A 22,165-nucleotide genomic window follows, 5' to 3' on the forward strand; every position below is an offset into this window, starting at 1 on the left:
GCAATTTAGCATGGCCAATTCACCTGACCTGCACATCTTTGGACTGTGGGAGGAAACCGGAGCACCCGGAGGAAACCCACGCAGACACTGGGAGAACGTGCAAACTCCACACAGTCAGTCGCCTGAGTCGGGAATTGAACCTGGGTCTCTGGTGCTGTGAGGCAGCAGTGCTAACCACTGTGTCACCGTGCCGCCCGGGCATTGAGTACAGGAGTTGGGAGGTCATGCTGCGGCTGTACAGGACATTGGTTCGGTCAGTGTTGGAATATTGCATGCAAATCTGGTCTCCTTCCTATCGGAATGGGTATGTGAATGGGAAGGGTTTGGAGGGATATGGCAGGTGGGACGAGATTGGCAGGTAGGATATCTCATCGGCAACAACGGATTGGACCGAAGGGTCTCTTTCTGTGCTGTACATCTCTATGACTCTATGTAATCTCTGTCAGCTGCATCAGCCTGTGCTGTATCTGCTGTTCTCTCTGGAGAGAGGTCCTATAGGTTGGAATATTGAACGTTTTGGCCTTTGCGAACATTCAGTTCAGTAATGTGGAACTCTGTGATCCTCACAGAGCAACGTGGAATTTAGGGAACCAGCGAAGAGGCACTCATTGCTCACCCAAGCTAAATCAGTCGAGTTTTCTGTGTGATTCTAGTCACAGATTGTAAGTCAGTGATATCTTGGCAGTAGGTAGCCACATGTTTGGATCTTTGAATCTCATCTGACCCAAGGTCCATAGTTAGAGTGTTTTGCTCCAGCTGGCAAAAGCATCATAACAATAGAACAAAATGCTTCATCCAACCCATCATGTCTGTGCTAGCTGTCTGAAACACTTATGCCACTAGCCTCCCATGCTCCATCTCCAGTCTCCAAGTCCCTCATCCCTGGCGTCACACTGACAAACTTACTTCTGTATTTTCTCCACAGTCTTGAAATATTTACAAAAATGTGGTGTCCAGAACCCGAGTTAATATTCCAGCTGGGCTGAGCAGTGATTTATAAAACTTCAGCTGCTCTGTTTTTTGTATTCTGTACCTTTGTTTCTAAAGCCCTTTTCCAGAGACTGGTGAGAATGCCACCAAGAGTGTTTGATGTGAATTGTTGCATTTAAAATAAAATTGAACATATGAGTGCACAAAATTAGGAACAGTGGGAGGCCTCTCTGCCTCTCAACACAGCTCCACCTTTTAGCACAATCCTGACTATCTGATTACTCCATATTCCCTCCTCCAACAGATAACCTTTCACTTACTTGCTCATCAAGAATTAGTTTACCTCTGCCTTTGGTTAGCAATGTTAGATCTGAAAATGTGTTGCTGGAAAAGCGCAGCAGGTCAGGCAGCATCCAAGGAACAGAAGAATCGACGTTTCGGGCATAAGCCCTTCTTCAGGGCTCTGATCTCCAGCATCTGCAGTCCTCACTTTCTCCTAGCAATGTTAGATCCCATGGAATCTGGGGGAGCTAGCCAATTGGATACAAAATAGTCTTGAAAGTAGATGAGATGGTGGTGGTAGAGCATTGCTTTTCGGACTGGAGGCTTGTGACCAGCGATGTGCTGCAAGGCTCAGTGCTAGCTCCACTGCTTTTCATCATTTACATCAATGATTTGGATGTGAATGTAGGAGGTATGATTAGTAAGTTTGTAGATGACACCGAAATTGGTGGTGTAGTGGAAGTTGAAAAAGGTTACTTCAGAGTACACCTTGATCAGATGGGCCAATGTTCCAAGGAGTGGCAGAGGGAGTTTAATTTAGGTAAATGTGAAGTGCTGCATTTTGGTAAGGTAAACCAGGACAGGACTTTTAAACTTAATGGTAGGGCCCGAGGTTGGTGGTGGGGTCGGGGTGGGGGGGAAATTAGGAAAACTAGGGATGCAGATACGTAATTCTTTGAAAGTTGCAGATAGACAGGGTGTTGAAGAAGGTATTTGGCATTCTTGCTTTCATTGGTCAGTGCAATAAATGTAGGAGTTGGGATGTCCTGTTGTAGCTGTACAGGACATTGATGAGGCCACCTTTTGAATACTGTGTTCAATCCTGTTCTCCCTGCTATAGGAAAGATATTGTTAAACTTGAAAGAATTCTGAAAAGATATTCTTGGACTTTTTAAATTTGATATTATTAATTTGTTATCTTCTTTCGGATTATGCACAGAAGCATGGCCAATAATTCTACACTTTATTACATAAATTACATACAGTTTCCTGAAAGGCCCCTACATTGGTCAGGGAAAACCTACAATTATACTGTGATATGTTTAGGTATCATGATGCACAATTGAATTTGCCTGCCATAATGAATTACTGAAATCCTAGTGATTGAACAGCACATGCGTTGATATAATGCAAACACTCATTTCAGCAATTACATTCTACATACCTCATCATAAACTTTTAAAGTTTTGGTCACTCAGCATGCAAAAGATATAAGACAACATTGTTGTTTTGCATGGTTTGTTACAATACTGCTTTCGAAGGTGATAGATACCTTTGCATTTTAAGATAATGGAGGGTTTGCAATGTATTTTTATGTGTTGGATTAGTCAACTAATCAGTGGCTGCAGAACCATAAGATCACAAGACATAGAAGCAGAAGTTAGGCCATTCAGCCCATTGAGTCTGCTCTGTCATTCAATCATGGCTGATAAGTTTCTCAACCCCACTCTCCCGCTTTCTCCCCATAAGCTTTGATCCCCATGACACTCGAGAACATATCTATCTCAGTCTTAAATGTACTCAATGACCTGGCCTTCTGTGGCAATGAATTCCATAGATTCACCACTCTCTGGCTGAAGAAGTTTCTCCTTATCTCTGTTCTAAAAGGTCTTTCCTTTACTCTAAGGATATGCCCTCGGGTCCTTGTCTCTCCTAACAATGGAAAGATCTTCCTGACATCTGCTCTGTCCAGGCCATCCTGTATACTCTAAGTTTCATTTTGATCCCCCCTCATCCTTCTAAACTGCATTGAATATAAACCCAGAGTCCTCAAACATTCCTCATATGTTAAGCTTTTCATTCGTCAGACCATTCTTGTGAACCTCCTCTGAACACACTCCAGGGCCAGTGCACGCTTCCTGAGATATCAGGCCCAAACTGTGCAGCACACTCCAAATGTGATCTGACCAGAGCATTGTAGAGCCTCAGAAGTACATCCCTGCTTTTATATTCAAGTTCTCTCAAAATAAATGCCATCATTGCATTTGCCTTCCCAACCGCTGACTCAGCCTGCAAGTTTACCTTGAGAGAATCCTGGACTAGAACTCTCAATCTTTGCACTTCAGATTTCTGAATTTTCTACCATTTAGAAAATAGTCCATGCCTGTATTCTTCGTACCAAAGTGCATGACCTTACACTTTCCCGATTGTACTCCATCTGCCACTTCTTTGCCCACTCTCCTAACCTGTCCAAATCCTTCTGCAGCCTTCCCATCTTCTCAGTGCTACCTGTCCCTCTACCTATCTTTGTAACTTCTGCAAACTTAGCCAGAATGCCCTCCATTCCTTCATCTAGATCGTTAATGTATAAAGTGAAAAGTTGTGGTGCCAACACTGAACCTTGTGGAACACCACTTGTCACTGACTGCCATCCTGAGAAAGCCCCTTTTATTCCCATTCTTTGCTTTCTGCCAGGCAACCAGGCTTCTATCCATGCTGGAACCTTGCCTCTGCCACCATGGGCCCTTATTTTACTCAGTAGCCCCCTTTGTGGCACCTTGTCTCAGGCCTTCTGAAGTCTAGGTAGATAACATCCATTGGCTGTACTTGGTAGAGCTGCTCATTACTTCCTCAAAGAAGTCTAGTGGATTTGTCAGGCATGACCTCCCCTTGATGAAACCATGTTGTCTTTGCCATATTTTACTATACACTTCCAAAATATTCAGAAATCTCATCTTTCACAACAGATTCCACCATCTTCTCCACGACCGAGGTTAGGCTAACTGGTCTATAATTTTCTGTCTTTTGCCTTACTCATTTTTAAACAGGCATGTCACATTAGCGATTTTCAATCCTCTGGAACCCTCCCTGACTCTTGTGATTCCTAAAAGATCACCACTAACAGCTCGACTCTCTCTTCAGCTGTCTCCCTTAGAATCTGGAGTGTCGTTTATCTGGTTAAGGTGATTTATCCACCTTTTGGCCGTTCAGTTTTTCTAGCACCTTCTCCTTGGCGATGGCCACCATACTCAGCTCTGCCTGTCACTCTGTTGAATTCTCCACTCTCTTGAACATTCTAAAGGGATTGCTAGATTTTTAGGATGACATCTATACTATTCTGGGTTAAGTAGCTCTATATCAAGATTTTAGAAAGCTTTATTACTGTTACAATTCAGGGTCTTGCTATTCTCTTGCATACAGTAGTCACAGTCATTTATGTTACAGCATTTGATGCTTCGATATTGTCTGTACTGCCCAATATTTATTTATAGAATAGGGTAATCCAGGGATATGATGTTTGTATCTCTTGTGATCTGAACTGAAATGTAAGAACAGCAGTAGACCATCTCTGTTGCTTGAACCTGATCCACCATCCATTTGACTATTCCAGATCTGTGATCAAACTCTAATCCTCCTTTAGACTTCTCCCATGGAAATTCTGGTCAACAAGAATCTATTGATCTCAGATTTAAAATTAAAAGTTGAACTGAAGTTAAATTCCAAACTTGTAAAAATTTTGAGTGTAAAAATGTTTATTGAGTATTGTACTGAAAGGTCCAGATCAAACTTATGGATGATGTCCCTAGTCCTAGGTGATTCCCATATTTCAGAAAATGCAATTCCTAGACATTTCCCCTTCCAATTTAATCATTGGAATTCTCTCTTGTTCCTCCCATTGGATTCCAGATATTCTGTTCTCAAATGACATTGGTTGCTGCAATACTCCAGGAATTGTCTAATCAAGACTTTTTTTATATTTGCAAAATAGTTTCCATCTGTTATATTGTAGTCCTCCAGACACAAAAAAGCAGTATTCTAGTAACTTTTATGAATAGTTTCTCAGCCTGTGATGTTTTGATGATTGACCTGAATATTTGTATTGCAGGGTTTTTTTTTGCACATGATTAAAACAAGACTAATTGTTAAGTTGTTTCATTTCATGGCAAGTGAACACCAGCTGTGACTGGATTCATTTGCTACAACCTTGCATAATATTACTGAATAATGAACACTGAACTTTCCATATTGGCATCATATTCGATTTAAGCAAAAGAACTTTGAGCTATTCTTCCATATTCTGATGTTCTGATCCTGACCAAGATGTTTCCCGGAAAATCTCTGTTTTAAAAAATGCACCAAATGTGATAGTGAAGCCTCAGTTTCTTTGCAACGTGCCTACCCTAGTGTCAGTATGAGTCACACATCCGTTGAACTAGGAATAAAGCCAGGATGTTCTCATTTGAGAATAAAGAAAGCTTGATTGTTCATGGGGCTGAAGTATTCATGGGTGACCTTGTACTAAAGGTCATCGTTTATTCTGCCTTCCTGGTCATATTTGTGTTTGCGTTTTGCACAGGGTTTGTGTCACAGCAAGCAGAAACAACCTTAGCTGTAGGAACTGAAAATGTGTTGCTGGAAAAGCGCAGCAGGTCAGGCAGCATCGAAGGAACAGGAGAATCGACGTTTCGGGCATAAGCCCTTCTTCAGCTGTAGGAACCCCTTGGTAAAAAGCAAAAATGAGGAACACCACACATTGTAATATACTTGTGTTAACAACTCTTTTTAATTAAATTGTGTGGTACAATGTATTCAAAAAAAAAAATTTATTTCACTGCACCCACACTTACACATGCCTGTAATTTGTCAGAGGTTTCCTTTATAGTGCATTGTTGCTTTTCCTTGCTGACTTTTCTTCAGAAATGGTTATCCTTAAGTCTATTCTCAGTAAGGTTCGTTCTTGTTTAACTGAAAAAAAAGCTTTGTTATTTTTGGTTAAAATGTCAATACTTTATACTGCTACTTGGGGCGGCATGGTGGCTCAGTGATTAGCACTGCTGCCTCACAGCCCAGGGACATGGGTTCAGTTCCACTCTCAGGTGACTGTGTGGAGTTTGTATGTTCTCCCTGTGTCTGCGTGGGTTTCCTCCCACAGACCATGGGACATGGATTAGCCATGGTAAGTGTAAGATTGCAAGGATAGGGTAAGGAGGTGAGTCTGGGTGGGGTGCTGTTCGGAGGTCAGTTTGGACTCAATGGGCTGAATGGCTTGCTTCCACACCGTAGGGATTCTGTGATTCTTGCAAGTTAAGACATAAAGCATCTCTGCCTTCAACATGCTGTTTTGCTAGGTGATAGAAGAAACTAAATATAATTTTAAAACATTATCGATCAGACTGCTTTCAGACTGATATCAATCTTCTTGAGTGTTGTTGGAGCTGCACCAATCCTGGCAAATGGGGAGAATTCCATCACACTCCTTGACTTGTGTCTTGATGTTGGGTGGACAAGCTTTAGGAAGGCAAAAAGTGAGTTGCATGTTTAGACCAAGGCTGTATGAAACCAGGAGATGAGTAGAACCAAAACTTAGTGTCATTGCAAGTTATGCTTGACAGCACTATTGACCCCTTCCATCACTTTGTCAATAATGGACAACAGTCTAATGGGGCAGTAGTTGACCAGGTTGGATGTGTCCTGCTTTTTGTGGACAGCACATCCCTGAGCTATTTTCAAAATGAATAGGTGGATCCCTGTGTTGTACCAGCAGTGGAATAGCTTGGCTGAGGTGTGTCTAATTCTTGACAGCATGTCCTTAGTACTATTGCCAGAATGTCTTCATCGACCATAGCCTGTGCATTCAGTTGCTTCTTGGTTTTACATGGGTAATCTTCAATGCAAAAATGGAAGAACTGTGCGTTGGTTACTGCTATCAATGGTGTAGTGGACAATGCATCTGTGACAGGTAAATTGGTAAGAACAATTCATGTAACGTTTACCTTCTTGTTGGTTCCCTCACCACCTTTTATAGACTCTGTCCAGCAGCTGATTCCTTTAGGACTCGGCCAGTCCAGTCAGTAGTAGTGCTTCCAAGTCACTCATGTCAATGTACTTTGAAGTCCCCACCCAGAGTACACTCTGTAATGACTGACAGTTGACAACCAACTTTGTTTAAATTCTAAACAAGATGGGTTGACTCGGATTAGTCAGGGCATTGTCCTGAGAAAGAAGCCTTTCTTGCTCGGCAGTCATCGTCCAAGATTACAAAGGGATCTTGATCAAATGGGCCAATGGGCTGAAAAACATAGATGGAGTGCAAGCTGGATAAATGCAAGGTCTTGCATTTAGGTACAATAAGGGTAGGGCTTATACAATTATGGTAAGTCCTTGAGTAATGTTGTAGAACAGAGGGACTTAGGGGTACAGGTACATAATTCTTCGAAGTTTGTGTCATGTATAGACAGATTGGCCTTCATTGCTCATTCCTTTGAGTATAGGACTTGGGAAGTCATATTGAGGTTGTGCTGGACATTGGTGAGGTCTGTTCTGGAATACGGTGCCCAGTTCTGGTCGCCCAGTTATAGGAAGGATATTATTAAGCTGGAGAGAGTTCAGAAGAGATTTGCCAGGATATTGCTGGGTATGGAAAGTTTGAGTTATAAAGAAAGGCTGGGACTTTTTTCACTGGAGTGTAGGAGGGTGAGAGGTGACCCTATATAAGTTTATTAAATAATGAGGAGTATAGATAGTGTTAATGGTAATTGTCTTTTCCCTAGGATAGGGGATTTCTAGACTCTGGGTGCATTTTTAAGGCGGGAAGAGAGATATTTAAAAAAGACATGAGAGGCAGTTTTTTTTACACAGGGTGGTTTGCATGTGGATGAACTTCCGGAAGGGATGTGGTACAATTACTACATTTAAAAGACATTTGGATAAGTACATGAATAGGATAAGTTTGGAGGGGTATGCCCAGGAGGAGGTAGGTGTAATTACTTTAGTTTAGGATTATGTTCGACATGGATTGGTTGGACTTAAGGGTCTGTTTTTGTCCTGTATGACTCTAAGACTTTATTAACTGGTGCATTCTCTATGGTAACGCCTCTACCAAACAGAGTTCACTTGCCAATTTATCAGCAACCTGCTGTCATTAAGTATAAATGATGTTTTTCCTTTACTTTGGTATTCTTGCAATTGCCCTGATGAGTATAAAATAGAAAGATTTGGGGTTTTTTTCCACTATACCAAATGACTATTTAAATCTTATAAATTACTTGTGTTTTTCTTAATGCTAGATTGTTAGCTGCTTGAGAATTCAGGCTTATAAGAACAATGACTGCACATAATCCTTTTCCCTGTGTTCTTTCTGCAGCCAACATTATGATTACCAACTAAAATAGTAATGCTCTGATGTCATGTTTAATGTGTTAAAAATTACAACGATTTTAGAGTTTCATTCATAGTGTTTCACAACCCTGTCGAGAGGCACGAGTATCAGTCAAGGGTATTACTTAAACAGATCATAGAATCCCTAGAGTGGGGAAGCAGCCCATTCGGCCTGTCGAGTCCACACTGACTCTCTGAATAGCATCCCACCGACTCCTACCCTCTACCCTATTCATGCATTTCCCATAGCTAATCTACCTAGCCTGCACATCCCTGGACACTATGGGCAATTTAGCTTGGTCAATCCACCTAACCTGCAAATCTTAGGTCTGTGGGAGGAACCTGGAGCATCCTTAGGAAACCCATGCAGACACTGGGAGAACATGTAAACTCTACAGAGACAGTTACCCAAGGCTGGAATCGAACCTGAGTCCCTGGGCTGTGAGGGAGCAGTGCTAACCACTGAGCCACTGTGCTGCCCCCAAGATGCACATTGTGTCACATTTCATTCCCCTTTCTTTCCATTATAGTGAATAGAATCTTCAATATACTTATTATTTTCCTGGTATCTTAGTCTAGGGGCAGCTAGGTGTGGTGAAACGGTTAAAAATTATGTCCCAATACATGTGTGAATCTAACCGGTCTTTCCATTATAGTGAATAGAATCTTCAATATACTTATTATTTTCCTGGTATCTTAGTCTAGGGGCAGCTAGGTAGTTGAGCTTTACCCAATCCTGGGTTTGTCCACATCCACTCCAGTAAATATGTGCTCTGAATGATGCTCCAATTTCTGAGTTTCATAGCTGTAATATCTCCCTTGATGCCTTTTCTAACAGATTATCGGGTTTGGTATTGGGGCAACATTTCACTGTCAGCTAAACTGAGCCCTGGTGTCACTCAGCAGGTTGATAGCACTGTTGATGACACCTTCCATCACTTTATTGATGATCAAGAGTAGACTGATGGGGCAGTAATTGGCCAGGTTGGATTTGTCCTGCTTTTTATTTTCAGGACATACCTGGGCAATTTTCCACATTGTCGGATAGATGCCGGTGTAGTAACTGGACTGGAAGAGCTTGGCTGAAGGAACAGCAAGTTCTGGAGCCCAGGTCTACAGTACTATTGCTGGAATTGTCAGGGCCCATAACCTTTGCAGTATCCAGTGTCTCCAATCATTTCTTGATATCACATGGAGCACATGGAATTGGCTGAAGACTGTTCATCTGTTGGGCACTACTTGTGGAGGCCAAAATAGATTGGCATTTTGACACTTTGGCTGAAGATTGCTGCAATTGCTTCAGCCTTATCTTTTGCACATTTTGTCTATTCCATCTTCGCCCCACATTAATTTGTACACCTCAGTTACATTAAAAAGGATTTGATTGCACTGGAAGAGATGCAGAGGTGATTCACCAGGACAGTGCCTGCAATGGAGCAGTGAAGAGAGGCTGGGGAAGCTCAGATTGTTTCCTTTAGAGCAGAGAAGGCTGAATGGGGACCTGACTGAGGTGTATAAGATTGTGAAGGGTATGGTCAGGGTGGAAAGGAAGCAAATGTTCTCCTTAGTTGCAGGGTGAGTAACAAGGGGCCATATGTTTAAGGTGAAAGGCAGAAGATTTAGAGGGGATTTAAGGGATTATTTCACCCGGGGGAGGCAGGCATCTGGCCTGGAAAGGGTATTTGAGGTGGGAAACCTCGCAACCTTTAAAATCTACTTGAATGAACACTTGAAATGTTATAACATTCAAGGCTATGGGCCAAATGCTGCAAAGTGTAGATGAAGAGTAATTTTTTGTTGGTGCAGTCGCAGTGGGCTGAAGGACCTCTTCAGTAGTATATGATTCAAAGTCACTTATCGGTGGGCATCAGTTTAATTTGGGTGCTTAATCTTTCATTTAAAGAAAATAGTATATGGTTACATTTGTGTGTGTGTGTCCCCTCCACTTCATTATTTGAGTTGACATGTAGCTAGGTGAAAGTGAGGACTGCAGATGCTGGAGTAGAGAGGAGAATGTGGTGCTAGAAAAACACAGCAGGTCAGGCAGCATCTGAGGAGCATGAAAGTCAACATTTCAGGCAAAAGCCCTTAATCAGGAATGAATCATTCATTCCTGAAGAAGGGCTTTTACCCAAAATGTCAGTTGTCCTGCTCTTCGGATGTGAAATAGTTACTCGAGGTGTTCCATTGTCCACTACTATTAATGTGAAATCAGTAAATGTTTCCATGACTCCCTTTACAGGTGAATTGTTGAAGGTGAAATGCTAGCTGTCAGAGTATTAATTCAGTGTGCTACCAAGGACCTTTTTTACATTGCTTTGTGGGCATCACTGACTAAGCCAGCTATTATTTCCCATCCGTAACTGCTACATGAACAAAGGCCATTTAAGAGGACAGTTAAGAGTCAACCAAATTGCTATGTGGTCACATATAGACCAGACCAGATAAGAATGGCATTTTTCCTTCCCTAAAGAACATGAAAGAACCAGGTGGATTTTTCAGCAATGGTTGCTATTAGGCCCAGCTTTTAATTTCAGATTTTTCATTGATTCATATTTCAACATTTGCCATGGTTGGACTCGAGCCCATGTCTTATAGGTTTTGGATTACAAAGCAAGTGACCGTACTATTATGCCACCACCTCCCCGCTACATTGTTGATCAGCAATGCAAAAAAACTGGAGTTTTGAGTCTTAAACTCTTTGAATCTTATTTGATGGTAGTCAAGGAATCATTGATAAGTAGTATTAGCTCTTTAAATCCTTTACAACATTGGTTACTGACTGTATTTCTCTGGTGGTTACATTGAGCCTGATTTGGGGGTCAAAAGTGAATGAGTTGAGTATTATTTTGCAACTCCAAGTGTGTTGAGCTGTAAAACATTGAATTAATATTCCCAATCTTCACAATTAAAGCAGCGCACTGGCTCAGTGGTTAGCACTGCTGCCTCACAGCACCTGGGACCCGAGATCAATTCGAGTCTTGGACGACTGTCTATGTAGTTTGTACATTCTCCTCATGTCTGCCTGGATTTCCTCTGGATGCTCCAGTTCCCTCCCACAGTCCAAAGATGTTCAGGTTATGTGGATTGCCCATGCTAAATTGTGTCTAGGGATATGCAGGCTAGTTGGATTAGCCATGGGAAATGCAGTGTTATAGGGATGTGGAAGGGTGTGGGTCTGGGTGGGTTGCTCTTTGGAGGGTCAGTGTGGACTTGATGGACCAAATGGCCTGCTTTCACACTGTAGGGATTTGATTCTATGAATCTCAGTTTTACAAATGATCATGTATGAAGTGCAATGTTAGAAAACATAGAAATAAATTCCCAGAGATCTCCAAGCCATCGAAAACAGCTTAATTAATAACCAGCTCATGAAATCACTCGCCAAAAGTTGAAAATTTCAAAATTAAGCATTTCTGCAATGTTGTTAATTACAGAGAAAAAGGCATTCTTTTGTGTCCCATTTTTAGCATGCCTAGAACTAACAGCTTGAGTATCAAGGGACAATGTATGGGAGTAAAGCCTCAACAAAGGATGTGTATTCATAGACTTAAGCACAAAGCTGTGGTTAAGAATCATTTATGTGTAGCCTACCTAACAACTGTGTGTTCACTTCTATATACTCTATCAACTTGAGATCATTTGGTTCTCTTGTTACAGGTTGATGAAATCTACCATGATGAATCATTGGGCACCCACATCAACATCGTTTTGGTCAGAATGATCATGATAGGCTACAGACAGGTGAGGCTGCGTCAACCTTTATTTTACCTCTGTCAAAGTTTGCAAATTAATTTTCATCGATTTTTGAAAAATAAAAATATAGGCATAAAAGACATTGGTACCAATCATGAATCAGTATTAAATAGGACAGACGGCCACCCCAGGTAAAGTATTGTGTGATCATTTCTACAATAGAGAAGAATACATGCTGGATGCAATTGAAAATGATTTACTCTTTCATTTATGAAGTGGGAATTGTGGAAATGTGCACAGCTCTTTTCTCTGGGAAAATGAAATGTGCAAGTATGCTCTGATTGTGTATGGACCATGAAAAGTCGATGAATATGAGCAGTGTGGATCTCCTGTCTTACACGATCTTGATTGATTGGCAGAGATTTCCCCACTTACAGCCTTAGCTGTCCAGCTTGCAAGAGTTAAGAGCTAATGTTGGCTGCTTCTAACAAAAATTATTTCCATAACTGTGGCTGGCTCACAGTGGGTCGAATGACATGCTGTTGCGTAAAATGGTGAGATATTAATGTCCATAAAACACTTATAGCAAGGATACATTTAAACATTTTGGTGTGCTACAGATGCTGTCGCCTCAGGAGTTGTATGTTTCTAAATTTTTTTTTGAGCTGCCTTCACAAATCTTAAATTAACTGCTTAGAAACCGTTTGCTGCATGCTGTGGTCTATCCATTTTAGCATTGAAGCAAAATTCAAGGTGGCCACAGACAAAGGAGCCTTGAGGTATTCCTGTTGAAAATGTCAAATAAGTTTAGCCGGCCAGACGGTTGCTGTCAATTATGCTTTTTTATTGGTGAATATGAATATCAAATGACTTCTAACTGTCCATCCCATTCTAATCCAACATGAGTCCTCTCAGACCCTATGAGCGGTGACTCCAATTGTGAAAGCTGTAGGGAGCCAATATTCAGTGAATTAGTCTCAGCAACATCCTTGTTTCATCCAATTCTTTTTCACTACAAGTGCATTTCAGTGCAGAAAAACAGACTGGATTTCTGCTACCTGGATAATTCACTTTTTTTTATAGAAACACAATGAAAGAATGGAGTATGAAAATCAAAATCTTGAGCAAAACTCCTTTAAATTTCATCAACTGCCTTTTACAGTTTGTCATACTACTCCAGAGAAGAAAATCCTCTGTCGACAGATTTTAGAAACACAGAAAATGAAAGCAAAATAGACTGTTCAGCCCAACGAGCCCTTTTAATATGATGTGACTGATCCTGTCTCTCAGCACCATACTCCCACGCTCTCTCCATATTCCTTGACACCCATAGAAAATGAGAAGTTTGTGGGAGTGTCTGGGTTTTATTTCCAGACACTTGATACTAACATGTGATCTTAGTCGTGGCTCTTCATGTATTCCAACATTACAAGTCACTAAGTCCCCTCAGTGAAGCATCTGGCTGTGGCTCGAATGCTATGTCATTCAGCTTTAAGCAATATAATGAATGAGCTATATTTTCTCTGGCTTTCAGCTGTCTCTAGCTTGCATTTAGAGTTTTGCTTAAAATTGTTTTCCGTATCATCCCTCTGAAAAGGTTATGTGACTGAAATTTACTGTCATGTCCTTTAAAGGTCAAATGCAGATTTTGCAGGGGGCATGTTTCTAGTATTTACAGATGCTCTACATTAGCAGGATTAAAAATATTTATGTGATACTCAGTGATCAAATTAATCAAGTAATTCCTCACCCCTGTACTGTGCTACTTCAGGACCAGCTTGATCCACATAATAAATAAGAGTTATAGATAACCTGTTTTCAGTACCTGAGGCCGCCTTCATTTTTTGGAAATAGTTATTCTTAAAATACAATTCAAAATAGTTTTGTGCTAAAAGAGTGATAGTGCAACATAGCAAGTGATCCTTCACCCCTTGAGTCTGTTTGTGACTCTTTCAGGCCTCATGATTTGCTTCCTTTTCTGGATTTTTTTTTACTGCAAGTCTCTTTTGAAAATACTTTTGCATCGGTTTCGCCCACACTACCAGCTTGTAAATTCTAACCTTCACCACTCATTGGCGTAAAGATGATTTTACTCATGTACCCCCGGGTTGTTGGCTTTTTAAAAATATGCTCTGGCTACCAAAATCTTCAGCCACTGGAAACATCTGTTGTTTATTTATTCTATCCAAACCTTCCAAAACCCGAACATCTGTATCAAATGTGCACTCGGCTTTCTGTGTTCTAAGGAGACCAACCCCAGTTTCTGAAGTATGTCTAGGTTCCTGTAGTCCCTCATCTTGGAACTATTCATAACTCTTCTGCATTGTCACTTTGGAGCCCAGAGTGGTGCCCAGAATTGGGCCCTTTATTCCAGTGAATTAAGTTATTGGGTGGCACAGTAGTTAATACTGCAGATTAGGTGGATTGGCTGTGCTAAATTATCCAGACTGTCCAGGAATGTGTAGGCTAGGTGAGTTAGCCATGATAAATACACAGATAGGATAGGGGGCTGAGTTTGGGTGGGATGCTGTTTAGAGTGTCAGTGCAGGCTCGATAGACCAAATGGCCTTTTTCTGCAATACATGGACTATGGTAGCTTCCTGGCTTTTAGAAAACATACATCTCTTTACAAAGCCCAGGATACTTCATTATGTTTTATTCACTGCTTTGTTAGGAACATTTTGAAGCATCTGTCACATGGGAAACTTTAATGTGAGGATAGGATGAGACAGAGTTACTTGGTAATCAAGCCTTGGAGGTAATGGCTTTGGCAAGGTGAAATAAATCCACAATGGTTAGTGGAACTTTGTATACAGTGTGGACTTTGTATTACCAACACTACCGTTCAGGGCAATCATCAACATAAGCAGATTGCAATGCTGATCAGTCACTTCTCAGTAGTAGGGATAAAGGCACAACCATGGAATTCACACAAATGTAAAGACTGTGGCATGCTGCAGGTCAACATTCCCTGTCCAGAATGATGAAGAATGTCAGATGTTATTCGACTGTCCCTCCCATCTGAGGACTCCCTAGATAACATTAATAGAACACTCAAGTCTGTGTGGTCTGTCATCTTTGAAGTCGAAGTCACCATGTTTGCCAATGAGTTAAAACAGAAACAAAAAGCATTTTAGACGCCTTACAAAATGACTCTGGTCCTTGAGGCAAAAGAGCAGTTCACCCATCTTGCTGCCTGTCTCCTAATCCGAAAGGATGTGACAGCCTCATGCAGTTGTGTGAATTACAGCATTATAGTGTGCAAGCAAGAAATGCGTCAATCTATGGGAAGAAATGCAATTTACTGCTGACTTTGCATGATCAAAAGAGTACTCAACACCATGTCAACAAAATTGCTTGCACTTCATTTACGAATTTCATTCACTGACAGGGACAGGCAGGTGCTACGCCAAGCTATATTCATTTGAGATGGATATCTGTATGTGATTGTGACCTTCTGCACTTATCTTTCATGTAGTGATTGTAACGAGGTCAGTCAGCTGGACCTTGTAGAATATGAGTTCCCAAATTGAGGCTGTTAATCTGGTCCAATCAGGCAGCCATGGCTGACAGATAAAAAGAGGAATATCTTCCCCCTCCAACTCTATTTTGATTTAATCCCTGCCCTCCCCTTCACTGTTTGAATAATGCAGCATTGCCTTCCGAGAAGGGTGCTTGTCACTGGCCACTCGGGCGTTTCCTTTCTTCCTGGTAGTGGTACATAAATAAGGATTTACACACTTGTTGTTTTTCAATGTGTCTGACACCTGCACATACATAGCATGGCTGCTGGGGGGAAATAATCATAAAGAAGAGAAAAGAAAATATAAAAAAAAGGAATATCACAGTTACTGCCACTTTGATAGCTGACTTCGAAGAGGTAGTTCTAAAGTCAAGGACTGTTCTTGTTCAATATAAGTAATGGGATACTGACATCTGTGGAGTTATTTCAGTGGCAGCGAGACGAAAGCACATTCCTGAATAAACTCGCTCATAACAGTCTAATTGAGTTGGGGTAAGCATTTCTTACATCATGCCATTGTTTGTGAAGCTTGACTCATTTGACGCTGTCATCGAGGTTTGGGCCCAGCCCGTGGAAAACATGAGTTATTTCTTCTGGGCAAATGACATTGTGGCAGACGGAAAGCAACAAGTAATTCTCCTGACAGCCTGTGGAGCTGCATCTTTTTCTGTTATTAGGAGCCTAACTTTCCCTCAGGCACTAGATACCAAAACCTTTTAAGAATTGATGGACATAGCTAAGGAATATTATGACCCTCAAGTCACCTCTAATTCTGAGACACTACTATTTTTACTTGGCAATTCAAGTACCATTGGAATCTGTATCAGGATTTTGACTAGGTTAAGATAACTGATAGCAGCATGTGACTTTGGTTTAACCCTTAATGAGATACTTAGAGACCATTTGCTAAATGGGATTAATGTAATTGTGCAAAAATGCCTTTGGCTGAAGCCCAACTGGACTTCAACAGGTGCTCCAACTGGCTTTACAAGTGGAGCATATGAATTGCAGAGTATTCTGATGCAAGTGAACACCTCACCAGTCTGGCTCAGCTTGAAGAACACCACTTGAGCACGGTAATGCAACCTGTGAATGTCAGAGTGGATCATGTGCTACACTTCTTTTGATGGCTGAGCTAGACAATTCTGGAAACGCAAAGTCTGTTGCATCTGCATTACATGAAGTTCGCCTTGTCTGTCGGTACAAGGTAACATCTGCTGAACCTTGTTTGCGGAGTTGGGATCTGCTTTGTAGCTTCTGAAACAATATGCCATCATGATGGCAAATTCCCACCCAAAGCTTGTGCTGCCATTTCCATTGATTGTCAGGTGGAGTTTTTCACTTGTCATCATTATGTTGAGAGCGTTTATATATCTGCTGGCAGCATTCTTGATTTGGAGCTCTCCACACCCTGTTGATCTACTGGCATGGGCCAAGTCCACATATCATATACCCTTGGAGATACAACATCTTCAATCGGTGTTTAAGGCAAAGAAGCACGATCAAGCTGGCATGTTTGCCCTATTAAGATCTGCTTCATTCATGGCTGCGTCATTCCATGCAAAACTGACAACACAGACAAGTGGAGTTAGTGGCTTAGTGGTAATGTCACTAGACTAGTAATTCAGAACTTCAGATGAATGTTCTGGGGGCATGGCAGATAGTGAAATTTGAATTCAATCAAAATCTGGAATAAAAGAAAGGGTTAGCCCAAGAGTGATCATGTCGACTGTTGTAAAAACCTCTGGGTTCACTAGTGTCCTTTTAAGGAAGGAAATCAGCCATCCTTACCTTTTCTGGCTGACATCTAACTCCAGAACCACAGCAATATGTTTGACTTTCAACTGCCTTCTGGGTAATTAGAGACGGGTAATAAATGCTGGCCTAGCCAGTGATGTCCACAACCCATGAAGAAATATTTAAGAAAAAGATCATGGAGATGGATATTATTAAACCTTTAGTATATGTGAAAGATGTCCAGGTTTTCTCTATCATATGGAAATGTGCTGAGACTGTAAACCCTGTAAATAATCATCTTGAGCTGCAGGTTGGTTTCCTGCTTCTTTTCTTGACAGTTTTGTTCGTTGGCCAGAGTCTCTCCAATATAGCTCTTGTTCAACAGGCTGTCTGTCTATTGCCACAGACTCTAAGTATTAGAAAGTGCTGACTGCTTCACAGGCAGGGACACAGCACTCTTCCATAACTTCTTGACACCGATTCTGATGGAGAACATGACACATTCTGGTGATCTAAGAGAAAGTGAGGATTGCAGATGCTGGAGATCCGTGTCGAGAGTGTAGTGCTGGAAAAACACAACAGGTCAGGCAGCATCCAAGGAGCAGGAGAATTGACGTCAGGAAACTGATGAAGGGCTTATGTCTGAAACGTTGATTCTCCTGCTCCTCGGATGCTGCCTGACCTGCTGTGCCTTTCCAGCACGACACTCGCGACCCATTTTCTGATGATCCACAAGACTTTGGAGCTGATCTTCTGTTTAAGTAACCAGTGTAGAATTGTCCATATACAGAAATGTTCAAATCAGGGGATGTTACACTTTTGTCTTGGCTTTCAATCCTAATCGGTTGAGGAGTTTCCAACATGATTGTCGGAGGAGGCACACTCGAGGAAAATCAGCAGTTTAGATGATAGAGGGGAAAAAAGGCATGGAGTAAAGGCTAAGACACAGCCTTGTTTCACCACATTCTTGATTTCCAAACTGCCAAAGGTGGAGTTGCTGAACTGAATGGCACTGTGCATGTTCTCATTGACTGATTGAGAGAGACTGGGAAACAAGGGGGCACAGCTAGTTTTCTCTAGTACCAGTATAGGCCCTGTCCTACACACTGTATCAAATGTTTTTGAGAGATTCATGGAAGTTCGGTAGAGCCTTGCTTGCTGGTCTCTATATTGCCCATGAGCCCAATGGAGAAATGAGGTCAAGCCAACCACTGATCAGCCTCCACTGAAGATATACTGTGTCCCTTGCAAAGGCCTTCCTCGTGCCACTAAGGATCAGATGCCCGAGTTGATGCAATCTCCTTTTGGTCTTACATTATGTGATTTTTGCATCATTCCCATCCTGTGGGTCAGAGCTTTCTATCCAACAGAGGAAATGGTGCTTCTGGAGCGATGGCAGTAGGTGGGACTTTCCATCCTCTCCTTGCTGTTAGGAAGACAATGACCTGTCCAGGCTCAAAGCTCGACATTAAGCTGACACTGAAATAACTCCAGGGGGCGGTATCCTGTCACTCTTTATTTACATATGAACAGTCCTTGACTTTAGTACTGCCTTTTCAGAGTCAGCTCTTGGAATACCAGGATCTCTGACACTTCCTTTTATTATCCATCAGTCAGAACTCCGTGAATGGACCAGATTAACAGCGTCAATCAGGAAACTCATTCTATGAGGTCCAGCTGGCTGACCTTGTTACTTACTTCTCCCTCCGAGTTTACGGACATACGCTGGTCCTTTTTCTTGAAGCACCTCCTGAGGTGTTTTAGCACTGAGTCAAGTTCTTTCGACTCAGTGTCCAATCCGAGCAGTGTGCAACATACAGCAGCGCGCCTCATGTTCCAGAAGCACCTCAGTTGATTATCACTCTCTTCTTCCGCATGAAAAGCGTTGAGGCGGCGGCATCTGTCATGTCCATCGCTAATTGAGGACTCGCCAGCGCTTGATGGAGCGGGTGAACCCATGGGTTCTGGCAGCCTTTCTGAGGGTTCCGGGTTGCTCCCGTTCTTTTTGCGAATTTGCGGCTTTCATATGATCCACCTGCTTGTTCAAGATCATCGCGACTACCTTAAGGTTATACGTCACTGGGCCTAACCTCATGTTGACCACGTGTCTTAACCACACAGGCCTATTTCTATGATTCTTGCACCAAATCTCACCCCCTGTATCAAACTGTCTGTCTCACTTGGCAGAATCTTGAGTCCAACAATGGCGTTCCTGTTGCCATTTTACCTCACCCCCACCGTCCAGGGAGATGAGACTCAACTTGGTGTGAAGTCTTCTACCCATTAGCGATGATCAGTGTATTCTCTGCAGTTGCACTTGGGGTGGTCCTACAATCAAATAAGAACTGTGACACCTTGACATCTAGCAAGGCTTTGTTTCTTCAAGCCAGTCTTCAAAGTTCGGACTGCTCTTACTTTATCTTCCAACAGGCACGGTGGCACTGCTGCCTCACAGCATCAGAGACCTGGGTTCAATTAGGTGACGGTCTGTGTGGAGTTTGCACATTCTCCCAGTGTCTGCGTGGATTTTCTCCGGGTTCCTCCCACAGTCTAAGAAATGTGCAGGTTAGGTGAATTGGCCATGCTAAATTGCCCGTAGTGTTAGGAGAAGGGTTAAATGTAGGGGAATGGGTCTGGGTGGGTTGCTCTTCGGAGGGTCGGTGTGGACTTGTTGGGCCGAACAACCAATTTTACACCTTGGTAGATTTTTACACAGACACCACAGGCCCCCTTATTCTTTCAACTCCTTTAACATTGTCCCATTTAGCTTGAACTGTTGTTCTCATTCTTGCTACAGATGTATATCACCTCCTACCTCCCTATGTTAAATTTTACCTGTTAAGAATCCACATGTATGACCTCTTAAGTTCTGTCATCATCATCTTCTGTGTTCATTTCTAAGTTTCAAAGTGTCTACAAGTTGAAAAGCGGATCATTTACCCCAAATTAGGGCAGTTAAAATTCAGCACAATGAACCTGGTACTGAATCTTGAAACACCACAGTGACACTCCCTCTGGAATGAAAAATCATAAAAATTCATCACAACTTTTCAGTCCTTGTCAATTTTGTACCATGTTGCTATTGCTTTGTTTCTTGCCATATTTCATGGGTTTCAGTTTTAGAAAGTCACCTATTTACATCAGGCTTTTTGAGAAGCCATACATTCATAGAAACATCGAAGACAGGAGTATTTGGCCCTTTGAGACTGCTCCACCATTCATATCATCATGACTGATCATCCAACTCAGTAACAACTTTCCCCCTATGCATAACCTTTGATCCCTTTAGCCCTAAGAACTATACCTAATTCCTTCTTGAAACCATTCAATGTTTTAATCTCAAAGATGTCCATAGTGTTCAGAGATACATAGGTTAGGTGGATTAGCTAACGTAAATATGGGGTTACAGGATGAGGTAAGGGGTTGGTTTGGATGGGATGCTCTTCAGAGGGCAGGTGTGGACTCGATGGACCGAATAGCCGCCTCCTGTGTAGTAAGGGTTGTATGATATACATAAGTACTTTCGGTGGTAGAGCATTCTGCAGGCTCACCACACTCAGTAAAGAAATCTCTCGTCATTGTAGTCCTAAAGGACTGCTCTGGGCTCTTTTGTTATCAGGAACATGTTTCCTGTGTTTATCCTGTCGAACCCTGTTACATTATTATCCACCATTTCAAGTTAAAGAATGTAAGTAATAACGAATGAGAATGTAGTGCTTTATGAAACGTCAGACTGTTAAATAATCTCAATCAAATCACTTAGTGTTAGCAACTGAAGGAAAAGGAAGCTGTACATGGTTTGTGCCTTTCTACTCATTCACTATTCTGGAGTGCAAAGAGCTTATTTAATACTTTGTCATGTCCTTGCCTGTGTAAACATAAGCTGTCTTCATTGAAGAGAAATGAGAACTGATCGGATGCTGTGGCGCTAATCCAGGAGGAAATGGAGAAGGTTCAGTGGTTTTCCCACTGAAGGCTGTATCTGTGCTTATATAATACTTTCAGTTTCCAATAGGTAGCTGCACAATCAGTTTGCAGCTAATCACCCCAACGTACAGTGCCTAGCTTGAACTACACTGCAGTGCCAATAATTGAGGCCAGATATCCTCCACTGCCAAATCCTAATTGTTTAGAGTGTGTGGATAGGAGTACCTTTTTCAAAACATATTGCAGACTTTTCATTCCTGGCATTGGGCTTAGGTTACACTTTCAAATTTGGAGTGAGAGACTGTCATCTTGCACTTTTTCAGAACTTATCAAGATTTATAATGTTTCCATCTTTGTGTTGCCAGTAAATGAAAACAGTTTTGTTGCAGTGGGAATTGACAGTTATAGCTGCACAATGTATCTATGACCAATTATGCAAGTGCTTGTTTCGGCTTGGAATTTTTGATTCTCAGATATAAATGGATGTTTATATGAAAAATACAACTGTACACATTATTTGCATAAAATGATTAGTAATGCTTTCAACAAAATACAGTTCTTTCAGAAAAGGCTTTTCTTATATCTTGCCATTTCTCAGATATTTTTAGTGTTGGATTAAGGGACTTTGCATTGGTAACTTTACTTGATTTCTTTATTAGTTCCTTATTCATCTTCCTAAATCTGAGCAGGTGTTATGATATTTCCTGACTGAAAACAAATGGAGATCACTGCATCCATGGAGAGAGAGCAAGCTAACATTTCGAGTCTAGATAATTCTTCACCTGGATGTACTGATGGATAATAGAACTTGTCTATTGCTCATTGACTGCTATATGAAGAGTTAGGCATAAATTATTGGAAATTAAACTTAAATAAAATGTGCTGAAACCTCTGGCACACCCATCTCTCTCTCTCCCTCTCTCTCTCTCTCTCTCTCTCTCTCTCTCTCTCTCTCTCTCACTCCACCCACAT

The 22,165-nt window shown here is 41.7% G+C and overlaps 1 protein-coding gene across 3 annotated transcripts in view; it reads left to right on the plus strand.

Moving 5' to 3' along the window:
- LOC122541789 (A disintegrin and metalloproteinase with thrombospondin motifs 14) overlaps nt 1–22,165 on the plus strand; it is a 199,083-nt gene that overhangs the window by 109,511 nt on the left and 67,407 nt on the right. For all 3 annotated transcript variants that reach the window (XM_043678771.1, XM_043678769.1, XM_043678770.1), the window contains exon 5: nt 11,971–12,054. In XM_043678771.1, coding sequence (XP_043534706.1) covers nt 11,971–12,054 — 84 coding nt within the window. The remainder of the gene's footprint in view (nt 1–11,970; nt 12,055–22,165) is intronic.

The sequence above is a fragment of the Chiloscyllium plagiosum genome, chromosome 38, assembly GCF_004010195.1.
Source record: "Chiloscyllium plagiosum isolate BGI_BamShark_2017 chromosome 38, ASM401019v2, whole genome shotgun sequence".
Classification (NCBI taxonomy): domain Eukaryota; kingdom Metazoa; phylum Chordata; class Chondrichthyes; order Orectolobiformes; family Hemiscylliidae; genus Chiloscyllium; species Chiloscyllium plagiosum.